General features: G+C 46.4%; 1 protein-coding gene across 2 annotated transcripts in view; it reads right to left on the bottom strand.

Annotated features, from left to right (window-relative positions):
- IGF1R (insulin like growth factor 1 receptor) overlaps positions 1-14,338 on the bottom strand; it is a 272,673-nt gene that overhangs the window by 42,764 nt on the left and 215,571 nt on the right. For both annotated transcript variants that reach the window (XM_036878666.2, XM_036878668.2), the window contains exons 5-8: positions 12,414-12,558; positions 4,205-4,419; positions 2,104-2,230; positions 419-657 (exon numbers count right to left, since the gene is read on the bottom strand). In XM_036878666.2, the coding sequence (XP_036734561.1) occupies positions 419-657; positions 2,104-2,230; positions 4,205-4,419; positions 12,414-12,558 (726 nt within the window). The remainder of the gene's footprint in view (positions 1-418; positions 658-2,103; positions 2,231-4,204; positions 4,420-12,413; positions 12,559-14,338) is intronic.

Below are 14,338 nucleotides of genomic sequence, written 5' to 3'. Positions count from 1 at the left end.
CTCACTGGCTTCTTTTTTCTGGGCAGACAAAATGCCCATCAGGCAGTATGCCGAAGAGGGTACAGGTGCCAAGCCCAGGAAAGGCCTAGGTAATGGGAGTGGCAGCTTATCAGTGTTCTAAAAAGCCTACCCATTATATAACAATGGTCACCATCAAAGAATGTTTGTCATGGTCTTTAAAAATGATGTGCCTGTTCCTTCTCCTAAACTGGTTTTTATACACTTGGAAAATAAACACAATGAATACTGAGGGAAAAAGAATATGATGTGGCATTCTATATTGACAAGAAAGACATGTAAGAGACAGACCTGTCCAGGACAGAGAGACACTAGGTACGGCCATCTCGGCCCTATGACTGTGTAATGAGCACGTCCAGGGAGCTCCTGAAGTATGGGGCGGTGGGGCAGGACGCGGTACCTGAAGCATTGGTGCGAATGTACAAGATTTCACTCTTGGCCCCACGGATGTGGTCGTTCTCCACCATGGTGAGGGTCACAGCCTTGACGTAAACAGCGTACTGTGTCCAGGGCTTCAGCCCATGCAGCAAAATGCCAGGCTCGATATCCTTGTTGGGAGGGAGGTCCACGTCCACCATGTTCCAGCTGTTGGAGCCGCAGGCATCCTGCCCATCATACTCCGTAACATTTTTAAAGGGTCTGAAAGACAGACAGGAAAGCTCAGAGGATGTTTCAGGGCTGTGACGCCAAAGCTCTCCCTAGATGCCTTCCCTAGGAGCCTAGCATATCATGCTTTCCACACTAGGGATTCTAAGTGAAACAAGTGATCAATTAGATTTTTATACAAGAATAAAATTAAAACCGGATGCACTACAGAATTGAATACTCTGCCCAGGAAGAGTAAGTGCTACGGTTACTGGACTGACAATATTGCTCCTTAAAAATACATGCAAGGGCTCTTCCTCTCTCTTCTGACTGTGGCATTTTTTTCACCAGTAAGAAAAAAATAAGCCTAGTCATTTAAAGCACACATCAGCTATTGATAAGGAAAAACTTTTGGAGAAAAATGACTTTGCTACAGAAAAACAGCTTCTAAAACACAGCTTCCACAATCTAATTTGCTCACAGACAATTCTGATTGTATAAACATCTCACAAGACTCAAATATTTAGTTTCCAGATTGTCTCAGAAACTAGCATCAACCCCTGGTACAGTTGCCAGCCAAAGAACTGTAGGACTATCAAAGAGAATAGAGAATCTCGCACACATGCGTGGTTGGGTAGGGATTCTGAATTGATCAGATGAAAGGCCTGGACAGCTGCGGGCTGTCCAGGGACACTGAGTGCCTGATAATCCCAAGGCCTGCTTTTTCATTGTTCTGACCCTTCCCCAGGGCCCTGGCTTCAGCAGGGGAAGGTACCAGATACCACCACTGGTGGCTCTGGTTCCAGCTCTGCAGAAGCCAGGCACCCAGGCGAGAGCCCTACGATATCGAGATGGGACTGGTGAGGAGGGTGACGAAGCTGACTCAGGGAACAACTGGACACAGGAGGCTAAGGAAGGTAGAGGGAGACCAGGACGAGTGACTGTTTGGAGGAGCAGGTCATGGCTGCTTAGGCAGGCAAATGAAGGTACAGGAAAAGCCCCCAGTAGACGTTAAGAGAACACAGGAACGGTTCAAGACACGCAGGCCAGTCTCTCTCCTTTTTCCTTTCCCTGTGTGGAGGACTGATGATCTCGAGGGGTGGCACCATGGGAGGGGCCCAGGATGGAGGGACAGAAATAAGATGGACCCACCTGGGGGGCCCCTCAGGGGCAGCCGAGCGTCTGACAGGATGTTCCTGGAGTATGGGTTAGTGGGCACCAAGGATGAAATGGTATTTCAACCATGTCTTCCACCCAGTTTATGAATGTTTGGACTGGCCTAATTCTCTAAAAAACAAGCTTTTCCCTTTGGATTTATTTTGTTCACATGCCTCTAATTGCCCACTGAAGAATGAAAGACTTCAAGCTAACACCTCCCCATTTGTAGCTGTCACAGCAGTGATGGACACCACGTGACAGCCAGAGAGGGCAATGGGATAAGCACACCTCCCCACCCACAGCCTTGCCAATAGATGGATGCCAGCCAGCACAGAAACTCACGCTTCCTTGTAGTAGACAGTGAAGCTGATGAGGTCCCTGTAGTCAGGCGGCCGGTACCTGTGCCAGGTTATAATGATTCGGTTCTTCCAGGTGGTGGTGGAGGTGAAGTGCAGGACGTCACTTTCACCTGGGGCACAGAGGCACAGCCGTAAGTGACAGCGATCAACATCCTTTTCCTCCCCATGTCTGAGAAGTGGCCTGTTCTGCACTATTTCCCACTTCTTCAGTCTGGCTTCCATGCTCAGGCCCTTTCTGGACTTCGAGGTAGCTTTTATATTTCCACAAGGACCCAAACATTTCACTCTGTGAGCTCCAAAGGGCTCATTCTTTTGCTTAGTTGCACTGGACTTGAACGTGCACTCAGAGGTTCCTAACCTGAATGAGAAGGGCTGCCTGACTGAGCAAGGTAGCCTGACTCGCTGCTGATCCCTAGGAAGTGGGCTGCCAAGGGGCCCAGGGAAGGGGGAGCAGCCCTTCAAGCTGGGCTGGATCTCCGTAGACATGATGGCACCTGTTCTGCCACTGTGGTACCAGCCTGCCCCTGTACCACCACTGGAGACAGGTAACGGAGCAGGTGTGCCACAGAGGGGAACCTTTCTTAGTCTAAACTTGGTCTTAAGCTGGAAGGACACAGGAACTCCTTGGAGGCCTCCAGCGAGTACTGACATACAGCAGGGAATGAAATGAGCACCGACAAGAATAATTGCACTTGGTGAAGCCTTCAGTGCCCAGTGGCAAGGAAGCCCCTGCTGGTGAGGTAGGGCAGGGATGCTGTCCCCAGCCCCAACTTCTTCCTCCACCCAGATTCAGACTACGATGAGAACTAGGGAAGAACTGATGACCGCCTCACCTCTGTGGAGCCCCTTACAAATTGTCCTTTTCCCCCACATTTGCCTGAATTACAGTGCACACTCAGCAGGTGAGGCAGAGAGGCAAAAGGCAGTTAAAACTGAGAATTCTACGGGGCAGAATGTGCTGGATCAAGATCGGAAACATGTTGCAATTCCTACTAAAATGTTATTTGGAGAGAACACGTAATTTTGTTTTCAAAGGAAAATGAGTGGCTACTGCATTCATGACCTGACAGGTCAGACTGGCTGACTGTGAGGAGCAAAGTACTTTGAGAATGCTCTGGTCCACGGGCTTCTGCTTTGAACAGGAGGAGTATGGCAGGGCTGTGGCTGGGGTGCTAAGGGGAGAGCGACAGGTGGCAAATGCATTCTCCAGCCTTGTGTCAGGTTTCTTCACCCTGAAAAACTCTTCCTGAGCAATTCTGGTGCCTCCCAGGTAAGTCCAGACCCCAGCATGACAAATCAAAGTCAAATGCGGATCCTCTTCCGTGTGTGTGTGAGCACGTGTGTGTGTATGCAAATCACTCTGATCATATTTTTTCTAATACCCTTATTAAAAGCCAGTGGTGGTGGACAATTTACTTTTATAACCTTATCCATTCAAACAGAACCACAACATTTTTTAAAGCAGTTTTATATAGAGGGTTAGATGAGAGATGCACCCTTGTATCTCAGATACAAGACCTTTACGTAAAAGTCGTATAACCAGTCCAAGGTTATCATTATATTGTTCTGAACTGAAAAAGCAATGTCCATTCAATGAGGAGGCTTCTCTCCATCTTTTTCACGTTGGGGTGGGAGAAAGGAGGAGGCCAAGAGTCAGGGCCACAGGGGCTGTGCTTATAGCTGAGACCCCCGCCCTCAGGCCTCCCCAACACTCTGTGGGACAGAAGGCCGAGCTCGCCCCCTTTCAGGGCTGCAGAGGACCAGCTCTTTCTTGAAAAATAATCTCATTGTATGCCTGTGCATCAAAAGACATTTACCCCTGTGCTTTGTATAGGCACTTCTTCAAAATCCTAGTAAGAGCCTATTTGCAAATGATTAGCACACTCCTACTGATGCCAAGGGAAATGTACAAATACCAATTTGTCATGCATCTGCCCCCTGACTTTGCAGTACGTGTACGAGCAAAGTGCTACTTAAGGGGGCGTGGCGGCACCCCAGGTGAAACAAGAAGGGGCCCACAAGCAGAAGCTGCCACTCTAGATCAGAAGAGGGTCTGCTTCATCCCGGCCGTGGGGCCCACTCACAGGAGGCTCTCTCTCCGTTGTTCCTGGTGTTTATATCCCCTTTGCTCTGGCGCCCTTTTGTTCCTGTCACTTCCTCCATGCGGTAAATTTCTGAGACACACAACTTGGGATTGAAAGCGAAATACATTTTCCCAGCTTTGATGGTCAGGTTGCGGTGGTCCCAGTCCCACAGCTGCTGCAAGTTCTGGTTGTCTAGGACGTAGAAGGAGTAATTCCTAGAAGCACAGAAATCAACATGAGCCCCCCGGCCCTGGGTCATCACCCACTCTGGCCCGGTGGCCACCCAACCCAGGTCCTCTTTGCCAGTGGCTCCAGAATACACTGCCTTTGCCAGTAAGAAACTTAGTTATTACCAGTCTATAAGGACAAGTAGTTGCTGTTAACAATGGCAACAGTAAGATTAAAGGACAGGGTATTGAAATCGATAAGGTGCTCATTAATTTTATGACCGCTATTACCAACAAATAATGCTTCTCACAACAGGAGAATGTTACTGGAATCATTCCCTAGAAATGCCTTTGGTCACTTTTCTCAGAGCACAGCATGTATAATGCGCTTGAAATCATTCCACGGGTGAACAGATATGCTCTGCTACTCAACCGGAACAGCTCACATATTTGCTGTAGCAAGTCTGCCATTATCCTTGGGGGTAAATCCCATCCGTGCTGCTAGCAGCATGTGATGGTTAGGAGAATGGGATGGGGAGACAGATTCGGGGGTACCAGCCCTGAGCCTGCTCCCTCCTCCCGATTCACCCCGCCCAGAAAAGCTGCAGCTTCTATCCCTGGAGAAGGTGGCAGAGGAGAAACAGCTCACAGTGGGCAGTCCTGCTGGGCCACCCCTCCAGGTAACAGTGACTCAGTGCCCCAGCACAAGCTCAGTGTGGAGAGGGCCTGTTTTCAGAGTGTGGGGCCCCATCCCTGGGGCTTCTGATTAGCAGGTCTGGGCGTTCCGAGAATCTGCATTTGTAACCGGTGCCCAGGTGATCCTGCCGCTGGTACCGGGACCATGCTTGGAGAAGTGCTGGTCTAACAGGCTGAGCATCAAAGCGGCGTTGGGAGTCCAATGCTGACCAAGTCAGCCATGGTGCTGCCCCAGTGGGTGGACACAGAAGCAGCAGACCCAGCTGTCCACTGCTGGGAAATGGGGGACAGCCAGCATTGGCAACAGCTAGCTCTGGCTACCCAGAGAGAAACCCATACCCTGGGAGGCGACTGAGCAGACAGCTACTGCGGGGGTTCTGGAGAAAAGTCCTTGTCGCATGCCTTTCTCACTGGGTGCCTTGAGACACCAGACAGGCAGGGTGATAGCTGCCCGACTGAGTCTTCTGTGCTGAAAGGTCTGTTCCCCACAGACCCTGAATCCTTCCCCTCCTGCTCCCTAGCCTGTTTCTTTCTGGAACTCACTCACAAACTTGGATGCAAAACTGAGTCTAGAAATTGGTGCTGTACTTTACGCCATTTCTAAGATCCACTCACAGATCCAACATGCAAACGGCAGAGAAGAAAGGATCCTGGCTCCTTTTCCAGAGCTAGGACAGCCAGGACAGAAGCCCAAAGGACAGAAGCTCAAAGCCCTCCTCTGATCTGTGGGCTGTGTCCTCTCTGCACCTGGTGAGGTTCTTCACTTACAGCATACCAGGACCTCTACCCACCTGGCCAATCCTCAGCCTAAGCTCATTCGCTTACAGCAATGCAGAAGTTATGGTTACAAAGCTGCCAAGCAGACCCGTGACATTTCCTGGAATTCACAAGGGACTTCAGAGACAGGAATACAGCACTAGAAATGTCATTAATGAGCTGCACGGCCACGGGCAGGTCACTCTGTGCTTTCTGCAGCCCTGTTTACTCACTCACAGGACAACAAGGGGCATGACAGGCATCATCTGAGCTCCCTGTCAGATCTAAGAGTCAAGTCCCTAAGGCCCAGGGGTAGTCACAGAGCTGAGGTGGAACTTGCCCCACCAACCAGAAGCCCAACCCCTGCACTAGCACTGGGCCCCTTCCGCACACGAGCCAGAGGGTGGGTGGGAGGCCTGCCTGCACAGGGTTCAGTGAGTCCAAAGGCAGCACCTCTGAAGCCAGGCCAGGCTCCTTGCAAACCCGCGTGAGGCGTCCTGACACCTTCATGGCCACCCAACCAGGGGGCAAAAGCCTGCAAGTAAACAACCCTTTCTTTTCAGTTGAGAGCCCACTCCCTAACACACACACCCGCTGGAGGAGGAGCCTAAGACGCCATCCAGAAGAACCTAGCTGTGGAGTCTGCAGCACGAGGTCGTGTGCACAGGTGGCAAGCACTGGGACATGGCAAGGTGAGATCTTCTGTCCCTTGGGACGGCGCCCGCCGCATCTACCTGCTGCCAGGCTGCAGGATTCATGCAGTCACAGAAATGAAGGAGGGGGGTGTACAGGTAGAAACACCTGCTTCCTGTTATAGGCGCATTCTTGCCCAGAGAATATTCCCACCTCAGGAGACACCTCTGCAGTGTCAATATCAACTCCAGTGGGTCTGGCTGCTCCCTGGTTTCTGAGTTGACCACACGGGACAAAAATCTTGCTGGTGCAGAAACCTCTGTACTGAGAACAAGGGCCAATTAACAAGGTCAAACGTCTGTCTCAGCCCCAAGATGAGGCTTCTTTTAGTAAACTAATTTCACTAGCAGGGAACAGAACTGCACCAAAAATACCTTCTGAACAAAACATGTTTCTCCCCAGGGAGGAAGCACGCATTATAAATCAGGAATTTGGAAAATGAATGGCAGGTGCACTGAAATTCTGTGTATGTGATTAATCACTTTGAAAAGCAAGATTATCTTTTTACAGTAAACACAAACATTTTTTTACAATACTGAGAAGGCCTGGAGCCGGGACACCAAAATCACTACAGCCCAGCCATGATGGAGCCTGTGTAAGTGAAAGAAAAATAAAAATAAAACCTTCATCAAAATAATAATCAAGCCATTCATGAGCTGCCTGTCAAGGCTGCTCTTGTTTTTCCAACCCCAGCTTGGGGCCCAGCTCCCCCCAAATTCTTTCCATGACTAGGTGAGAATTAAGAGATGGTAAAAGGCAGGCTTGTCTGTATTCTTCAATACATACACTTGATTTTCATTGTTTCCTAAAAGAAACAGCTATTTGAGTCAATTACTCAGTAAATATGATTCCTTAATTGTTTCTAAGCTTACTGCCTTTACATTCAAAGAATGTTTTTAAAGATTAAGTTGTTTATTTTTCTGTAGCTTACACAGGCTCCATGATGCCTGGATTTTATAAAAACTGATCTCTTGGTTCCTGGCCTTCTAAATGTTGCAAAAAAAAAAAAGGTTTGTTTCTGTATTTGGGTAGGCCTCATCTGCCAAATTATAGGGAAACTGACAGAGGCTGGAAGCAGTTGGCTATCTCCTTGAGGACATCTATATATTATCTGTATCGATATTCTAAATGCCCAGCACGTATTACACAAGCAAGTGCTTTATTTATGGTTCCAGTCTGGGGGCTGTCTTACCTCGGAGTTATCAACATCACCACCTCCTTGCTGGCTCCCATGCAGGGCAGGAAGGACGGGGTGGTACTTAGAAGGTTGCCCTGGGTTCAGGGTTTGGATCTTTGAAGAATCTAAAGATCAGGGTCTGTGCATCACCACCACCACTTACTAAACAACAACTCTAGGCACAGTATTTATTCAGCCTCTCTGAGGCTGGGACAAATGGGGCTGAGGGTTAGTCTCCAGCTTACGGAGGTAGGAAGGGATATTTTCTCAGGCCTTGCCGACAAATTGAAAAAAAAAAACCCACAATTACACAACCCATTATTCCGTTTCATTCCTCAGAGCAGAAACCACGGCCTCTTTCCGGCGGTCTCTAGGGGGCCTCAGAACCCAGCACATGGGGGCTTTCTCCAGCATCCGGCGATGTGTGATGAATACAGGACTTGGCCTTTTCAGAGATGCTGCCTCCAATCCATGTGCCACGGGCTGCTTTACACCACATCCGATCTCCCCCAGATCCAACCTTTATACCAACCTTGGGGGTTTAGCAAGGGTGAGAATTTATATTCGAGCAGCACTAGGCACTAAATAGAAAATGTTTCCTCTTTGCATGCTTTTTAACATAGCTTTATTGAGGTATAATCTACCTACCCAAAAATGTACCCCTTATGCATGTATAGTTCTATGAGCTCAGTGAATTTAGACAGTGTCCAATCACCACCACTGTGCAGTTTCAGAACAATTCCATCACACTGAAGTCTCTTCACTGCTGATGGTGGTCACCGATGTGCTTTCTGTCATCACAGCACTGACTTTACTGGAAATTTCACATTGACGGAATCATACAATGTGCATTCTGTGTCTGGCTTTTTTTTCCCCACTGAACTTCATGTTTTTGAGGTTCATCCACTTTGCTACATTATTGGTGACTACTATTCCATCGTGCCACATTTTGTTTATCCATTTACCCATTAATGGACGTTTGGATTATTTCCAGTGTTTTTCTTTTTTCTTTTTGGTGTGGACTACTGTGAATAACACTGCTATGAACATTCACATACAAGTCCTGTGTGGGCATGTTTTCTCTTCTCTTGAGTAGATACCAGGTAGAGTCTGGAACTGCTGAGTCACCTAGTTGAGTGTATATTTTTTATTAAGTCCCACAGAAGTGTTAGAGTCCAGCCCTGATGCAGCCTAATCTTAGAGATGGAAGAAGGTAGAATGACAGACTGAGCACTACAAAGCCAGGTGGTGGGGCCATGTACAGAGAGGTGCCGAAATGCATCCAAGATTTTTAGTTTTCATAATCCACCATCTGCGCCTACTTTTATTCTTTTCAAGGCAACAATTCCTGGTGGCACCAAGAAATCTGAAACTTATATTTATCTGATGCCATCTGAAAATAAGGTTATCCAAATAAAGGAATTATCCTGATTACAGAAATATTCCTGTTCTCATTCAAAGGCTTAAGAATTAGCCATTTCTCAGAAATCTTGCATGCGTGAATGACAAAATTCATTTCCTTGTTAAATAGCAGGCAGAGCTCGATTTACTTCATGTCCACAGTTAGTACTCAAGAAACACACACCATACCACAGCAGTGAGTGATGTCCGGGAGCCCTGGCCGTCTGAGTTCTGGACAAGCAGAGGCCCACCTGATACTGTCTGGGCCTCATCCTCAAGAGACCAACTGCCCTGCTGTCTGTGCAGACACGACTCTGCCTGTACCTGTCACCAGCTGTGAAATCAGATTACAAAATCGGCTCCCTCTGAGTATAGACCAAGAGCTGCACTCCAGGAAAACACTTGAATTTCATGTGCTGGACTTGACTCAGTGGTCTGGGCTCGCAGGAGACTTTGGGGGCCGATCTCAGGTCCAGTTTGGAAAGTCACTGTTGTCACATATGAAGGGCCTTGGCACTGTGAGTTTGCTCTTCATCAAAAGGCTGCAAAGCTTTCATCCAATGACACAAATGGAAGCACTTATTTATGTTCTCATTGGCTATGAGAGGTTCAGGAAAAATAGTACTTAAGGCAACAAGATGACAACCAAATATTTAGGGAAAAACAAATCAAAGTGCTTTTGGGATTTGCATATGAGAAGAAATAAGGGGATATAGTAGCATTAGCCAATCTTAGCTGCCCACTGAGAGCACTTGGGATCTTTAGAAAACACTGACATCTGGCTCTCACCCCAAACATTCTGACTGAATTGGGAGAGTGGATATCAGGGTTTTTAAAGAGCCCCCAAGATGGTTCTTGTGTGCAGCAAAATTTGGGAACCACTGGAATACACCCTTATCTTGGTTTAAACCAAAAGCACACAGGAATGAAATGCCCAGAAAGTAAATTTCCAGACAGCTCTGCTGACACTCCTCTAACTCAAAAGCCTTGAATATGTCCCATTGCCTCCCTAAATTATAACCTCCACCCCTGGGTGCAAAACACCTTACGTAATTCTAATACCACCTAGCTCTCCAGCGCTATTTGCCAAACAGGTCTGAGGATGCCCCAACTTGTTGCCTCTGCCCTTACCATCCTACCCTGAACCGCCTTTCTTCGCCATGGCTCTCTGAGTGTTTCTGGAAACCCTCTGAGGCCCATCTCAAGGGCTACTTCTCGGAAGCAGTCTGATCTTCTTAATCAGATATCTGACTCTTTTTCATGCCCATGGCACATTCCTTTCGTTTCCCTCATAGCACCTTGCAAGTTCTGCTTTGCCCTGTGGGCATTGATCTGCTTGTCCTATTTCTTCCTCTTCTCTCTGACTCTTCCCTGCTTGCAGGAGTGAGGGCTGTGGGTGAAGGAGCTGGTCCTATCTCTCTTCCTAAGTCTGAGGAGGAGAAATAAAGAAATGTGTGGGTGCTGCTGGTCACACCCAATGCAAAAGATAGCTGTGCGGGATGAACATGATGACCTGCGCCTTTCTGGTCATGGGTGAGGAACGAGAACCCGACTCCCATCGAGACAGGCGAGGTTCTCAAGCACGCTTAGCTAAAGAGAGCGCCTCCAAGAAGCAGCACGTAAGAACAACAGGCTGGAAGTCCAGGTCCTCAGCTACAGAGGCTAATGACCGAGTAGCAGGCGGCGAACACCTGAGGCCCATCTGCCCTCCCCTGTCATCTGAAACGCTAATAGCTGGGCGGGCACCTGGAGCTTACCTGAACTTGAAAGTGTCCTAAACACCTGAGCAACGACACACATCTTTAAAGAGATCCCACTGGGATTTCAGGTTTTAACCACATTTCAGGTAATAAGAAATACATCATAAATACTCTTGCAAATAAACATCAAGTTTAAGTTTTCAGCTACACATAAGCACGTAGTATTTTTAGTTAACACACAACGACAAGGTGATCACATCATGTAACAATTCCTAATGAAAATTAAACTTTCCTCTTAGCTTTCCCCTTTATGTCCATCACCTGCTCGGCCTGGGCGAGGGGTGGAGTGTGTATTGCTAAGTAGCAGAGCAGGAACACTTGCAGATACAATCTGCCAAAGAAAAGTGCTTACCAACACCAGGGATTCCACAAACCTACTTGGAGGAAAAAAAAAAGCTATGCTAAAATTCAGTTTAAAATTTAATACAACACCCAAGAACCACCACCTCAAAATGGCAGAACCCCAGCTTGCCACCGAAGTGACCTGGGACACTCTGAGGTCGGGCACAAGGGCGGTCTCCTTGGGTTTGCAAGGAGAAGCTTTTGCTAAAGAATCAGTGTTCCCAGTGGGGAGGACAGTATGCTTTTCAAGGACGGAATGAAGAGCTGCCCTCTCTCTTTGGCGCATCAGATGGTGGAATTTTAAGAATTTCAGACTAACCAAGAGTTAGTCTGAGAAAAGCAGGGAGGCTGTAAAGAAACCCTTATGCGGTAACTTTATCCAGTTGGGGCAGATAAATCAGCAAGGAAAACCTTTCCCATGACCTTCCCACCTCTTTCTTTCCTAAATTATTTCCCTAAATTCTCTTTGGAAGGAATTCTCTCATTACTGGATGTCTCCTTTTATTTCAAAGCATTTGCTTAAAGACAAGCCAGAGCTGCATTTAAAAGGTTCCTATGACGAGAAAAGTATATATGCAAAGGTACACAGAGGCTAGCTGCAGAGAAATAAGCTCCAGCTTTTATTTATCCTCTGGTGAAAGCCCTCCAGCTATTTAAAAACCCTATCACAAAGCACACCTCTGCAGAAGGTGAAAAGTCTACCAGTAAGGCAAATCCTATAAGCTAATCAATATAAAAATTTTGTGAGTCTAGATTTCTGTATAACAAAACAAACTGCCCACACTTCTCCAAATCTCTTACGTTCCAACATATTTTAAAAATATAGGCTAGCTTTTACACAGTATAGTGCAGCATCCTGAGGCAGATGAGGGTCACATAAATGATTGAGCTTAAGCACCTCAGACTGATTACTGTTGCTTTTGGCACAAAGTGCTCGCAACAGCAAACCTGTCTGTGGTTTCACAGCCCTTAACAGATGGGTCACAACACCAGTTCTCCGAAACAGCAATGCCCTAAGGGTGGAAAGTCACGACTGACTGCGTGAGACTCTTGCCCAGCAGGGTGACTGGCACTCAGGGGTCCTGGCCTGACCGTAGCTTCTTCCTTTCTGCTCGTTAACAAGAAAGGGCTCTTACCTTAGTAATGTCTAATTTTAAAAGCACCCTATGTATTTTTAACAGGAGATAATATCAGCTCATGAAATATGGAGCACTTACCCCTCTAGCTGCTCCTCTCCTAAGATTTGGCGAAGGTTTTTTAGGAAGGACAAAGAGACCAAGGCGTGGGAATGGCGGATCTTCACGTAGCCCGTCACCACCTCAATGAGCCCCATGAAGTTCTCCAGCTCCGAGGCTATGTTATCTACATTAAGAGGGGACTGTGTTAGTGAGTGTTCACTTAGCATGAGGGTGTCACACTTGGTTTCTCACAAACACTTGTAGAGAGCGATTCCATGCAGGCCTTGTTTCAAGGTGCCGGTGAGATGCTCTGGCTGCTGGTATAGGACCCACCATCCCTTGTCAAGAATGTACTTCCCAAGCCTGACTTCCAACAACCTCTCCTGGGACAGGACCCCCAAGGCATGGGAAGGGGAGTTTCTAGAAGGCTGCATGCTGCAGATCCCAGGCTGATTAACAGAATGTAAAACCATAAATACTATACCGCCAATTAGCCAGGGCTGACAACTCCAGGGAGTTTTTAACGTGCTCTGTCAACACACAGCACTGCCTCCACAGTACAAGGGCATGACTAAATAAACAGTATTTTCTCAGTCTCATTAGGAACTGCCCTTGCTGCGTTCCCAGTTCCTAAGATACAGGGATCTATATTTAAAGATCCTATTTTACTATGACTGGAAGAAAACATACCAAAATGTTAATGATGGTTATCTGCAGGTGATTTTTAAAAATTCACTTCTGTGCTTCTAAGTCGTCTTTAATGAATATGTATTTTTATAACTAGAAAAAAGTTGCTGATACCCATAGAAAAACAAGATAATAAACAGTGTGTTTCCCTTTATCCTCTCTTTTGCTTATAGCCAATAAAGAAACTTCCGTTCAACTTATGCCAAAATTATGATAAATACTGTAATGAATTGGGTGTGGTTCAACTAATGGGACACCACTGCATATGATTTGTGAAGACTTATTTAATGAAAGGTTCTCTTTTGCTTTAATTGATAACAACAAAAGAATAAGGGTACTGTTTGAGGCAAGGCCCTACATTTAATGTACAATTTAATAGTCTTCCGAGAGAAATTCAAGCTGTAAAGACTAGAGGTTGCCAAAGGGGAATAGGGGCGGAAGACTAGAGATTGTAGAGGTTACCTGCAGTGATATTTCAAGGGAAAGATGCTGAATTTTAAATGTGGGGCTAGATGCATGCCTTTCAGTTATGGCTGGGAATGTCCTTTCAAATGAGATGTCCTGTTGCACTAAATCCAACTGCTTTCCTGCAATGGACAGAAACTGAAGATACATTTCATCATCATGCATGACTATGAACCAATTCCTTCTCAAATCAAACTTCATGTATTTAATTCATAGATTAAATTTTTTAGCTTCAGGAAATAAAGATTTAAAACATAAAAGATGGTTTAGTTGCTTTAGGGGGATGTCCCAAGAGGAAATCTTTTTTAAAAATTAAGAAAAAGAGTAAGAGCAAAGAAGAGAAAACTCTAGAAGCACCACAAGGGTAAGAAAATTCCAGCTGAGTAGAGAAAAAGTTATCTCTGTGGTAGAGGGGTAAAAGGTGTTGTGAAAAACAAGGAATCTCCAGAAGTTCAAAAGGACTAAGCAAAAACTTATTTCTGCCATTTCTAAATCCTAAGAATATATAACTCACTCATTTAAACAAACGAGTCTTAAGGAAAAGTCAACTCACAAATAATTCAGTTGCTTTTTTCCTCAAACTATAAAAAAAAAAATGTCTTCACAAAAGGATTTAGAAAAAAAAAATTCCTTTCAACCACACGTTGTCTCCCTCTTTTTATTCCAGCTTGTGAGACTGTCGGTACCTTGACCAAGTGGTCCTGGTGGTAGAGTATGCAATGCACCATTACTAGAAGCCATTGCCAATTAAAGATCAGAAGTGAAAATATCCAAGACTAAGTCCACGAGAAATGCTTTGCACACATGCAATC

This window comes from Manis pentadactyla, chromosome 18 (assembly GCF_030020395.1).
Source record: "Manis pentadactyla isolate mManPen7 chromosome 18, mManPen7.hap1, whole genome shotgun sequence".
In the NCBI taxonomy this organism is placed as follows: domain Eukaryota; kingdom Metazoa; phylum Chordata; class Mammalia; order Pholidota; family Manidae; genus Manis; species Manis pentadactyla.
Note: the sequence above shows the minus strand (reverse complement) of the source record. Positions and strands in the feature narration are given on the sequence as shown.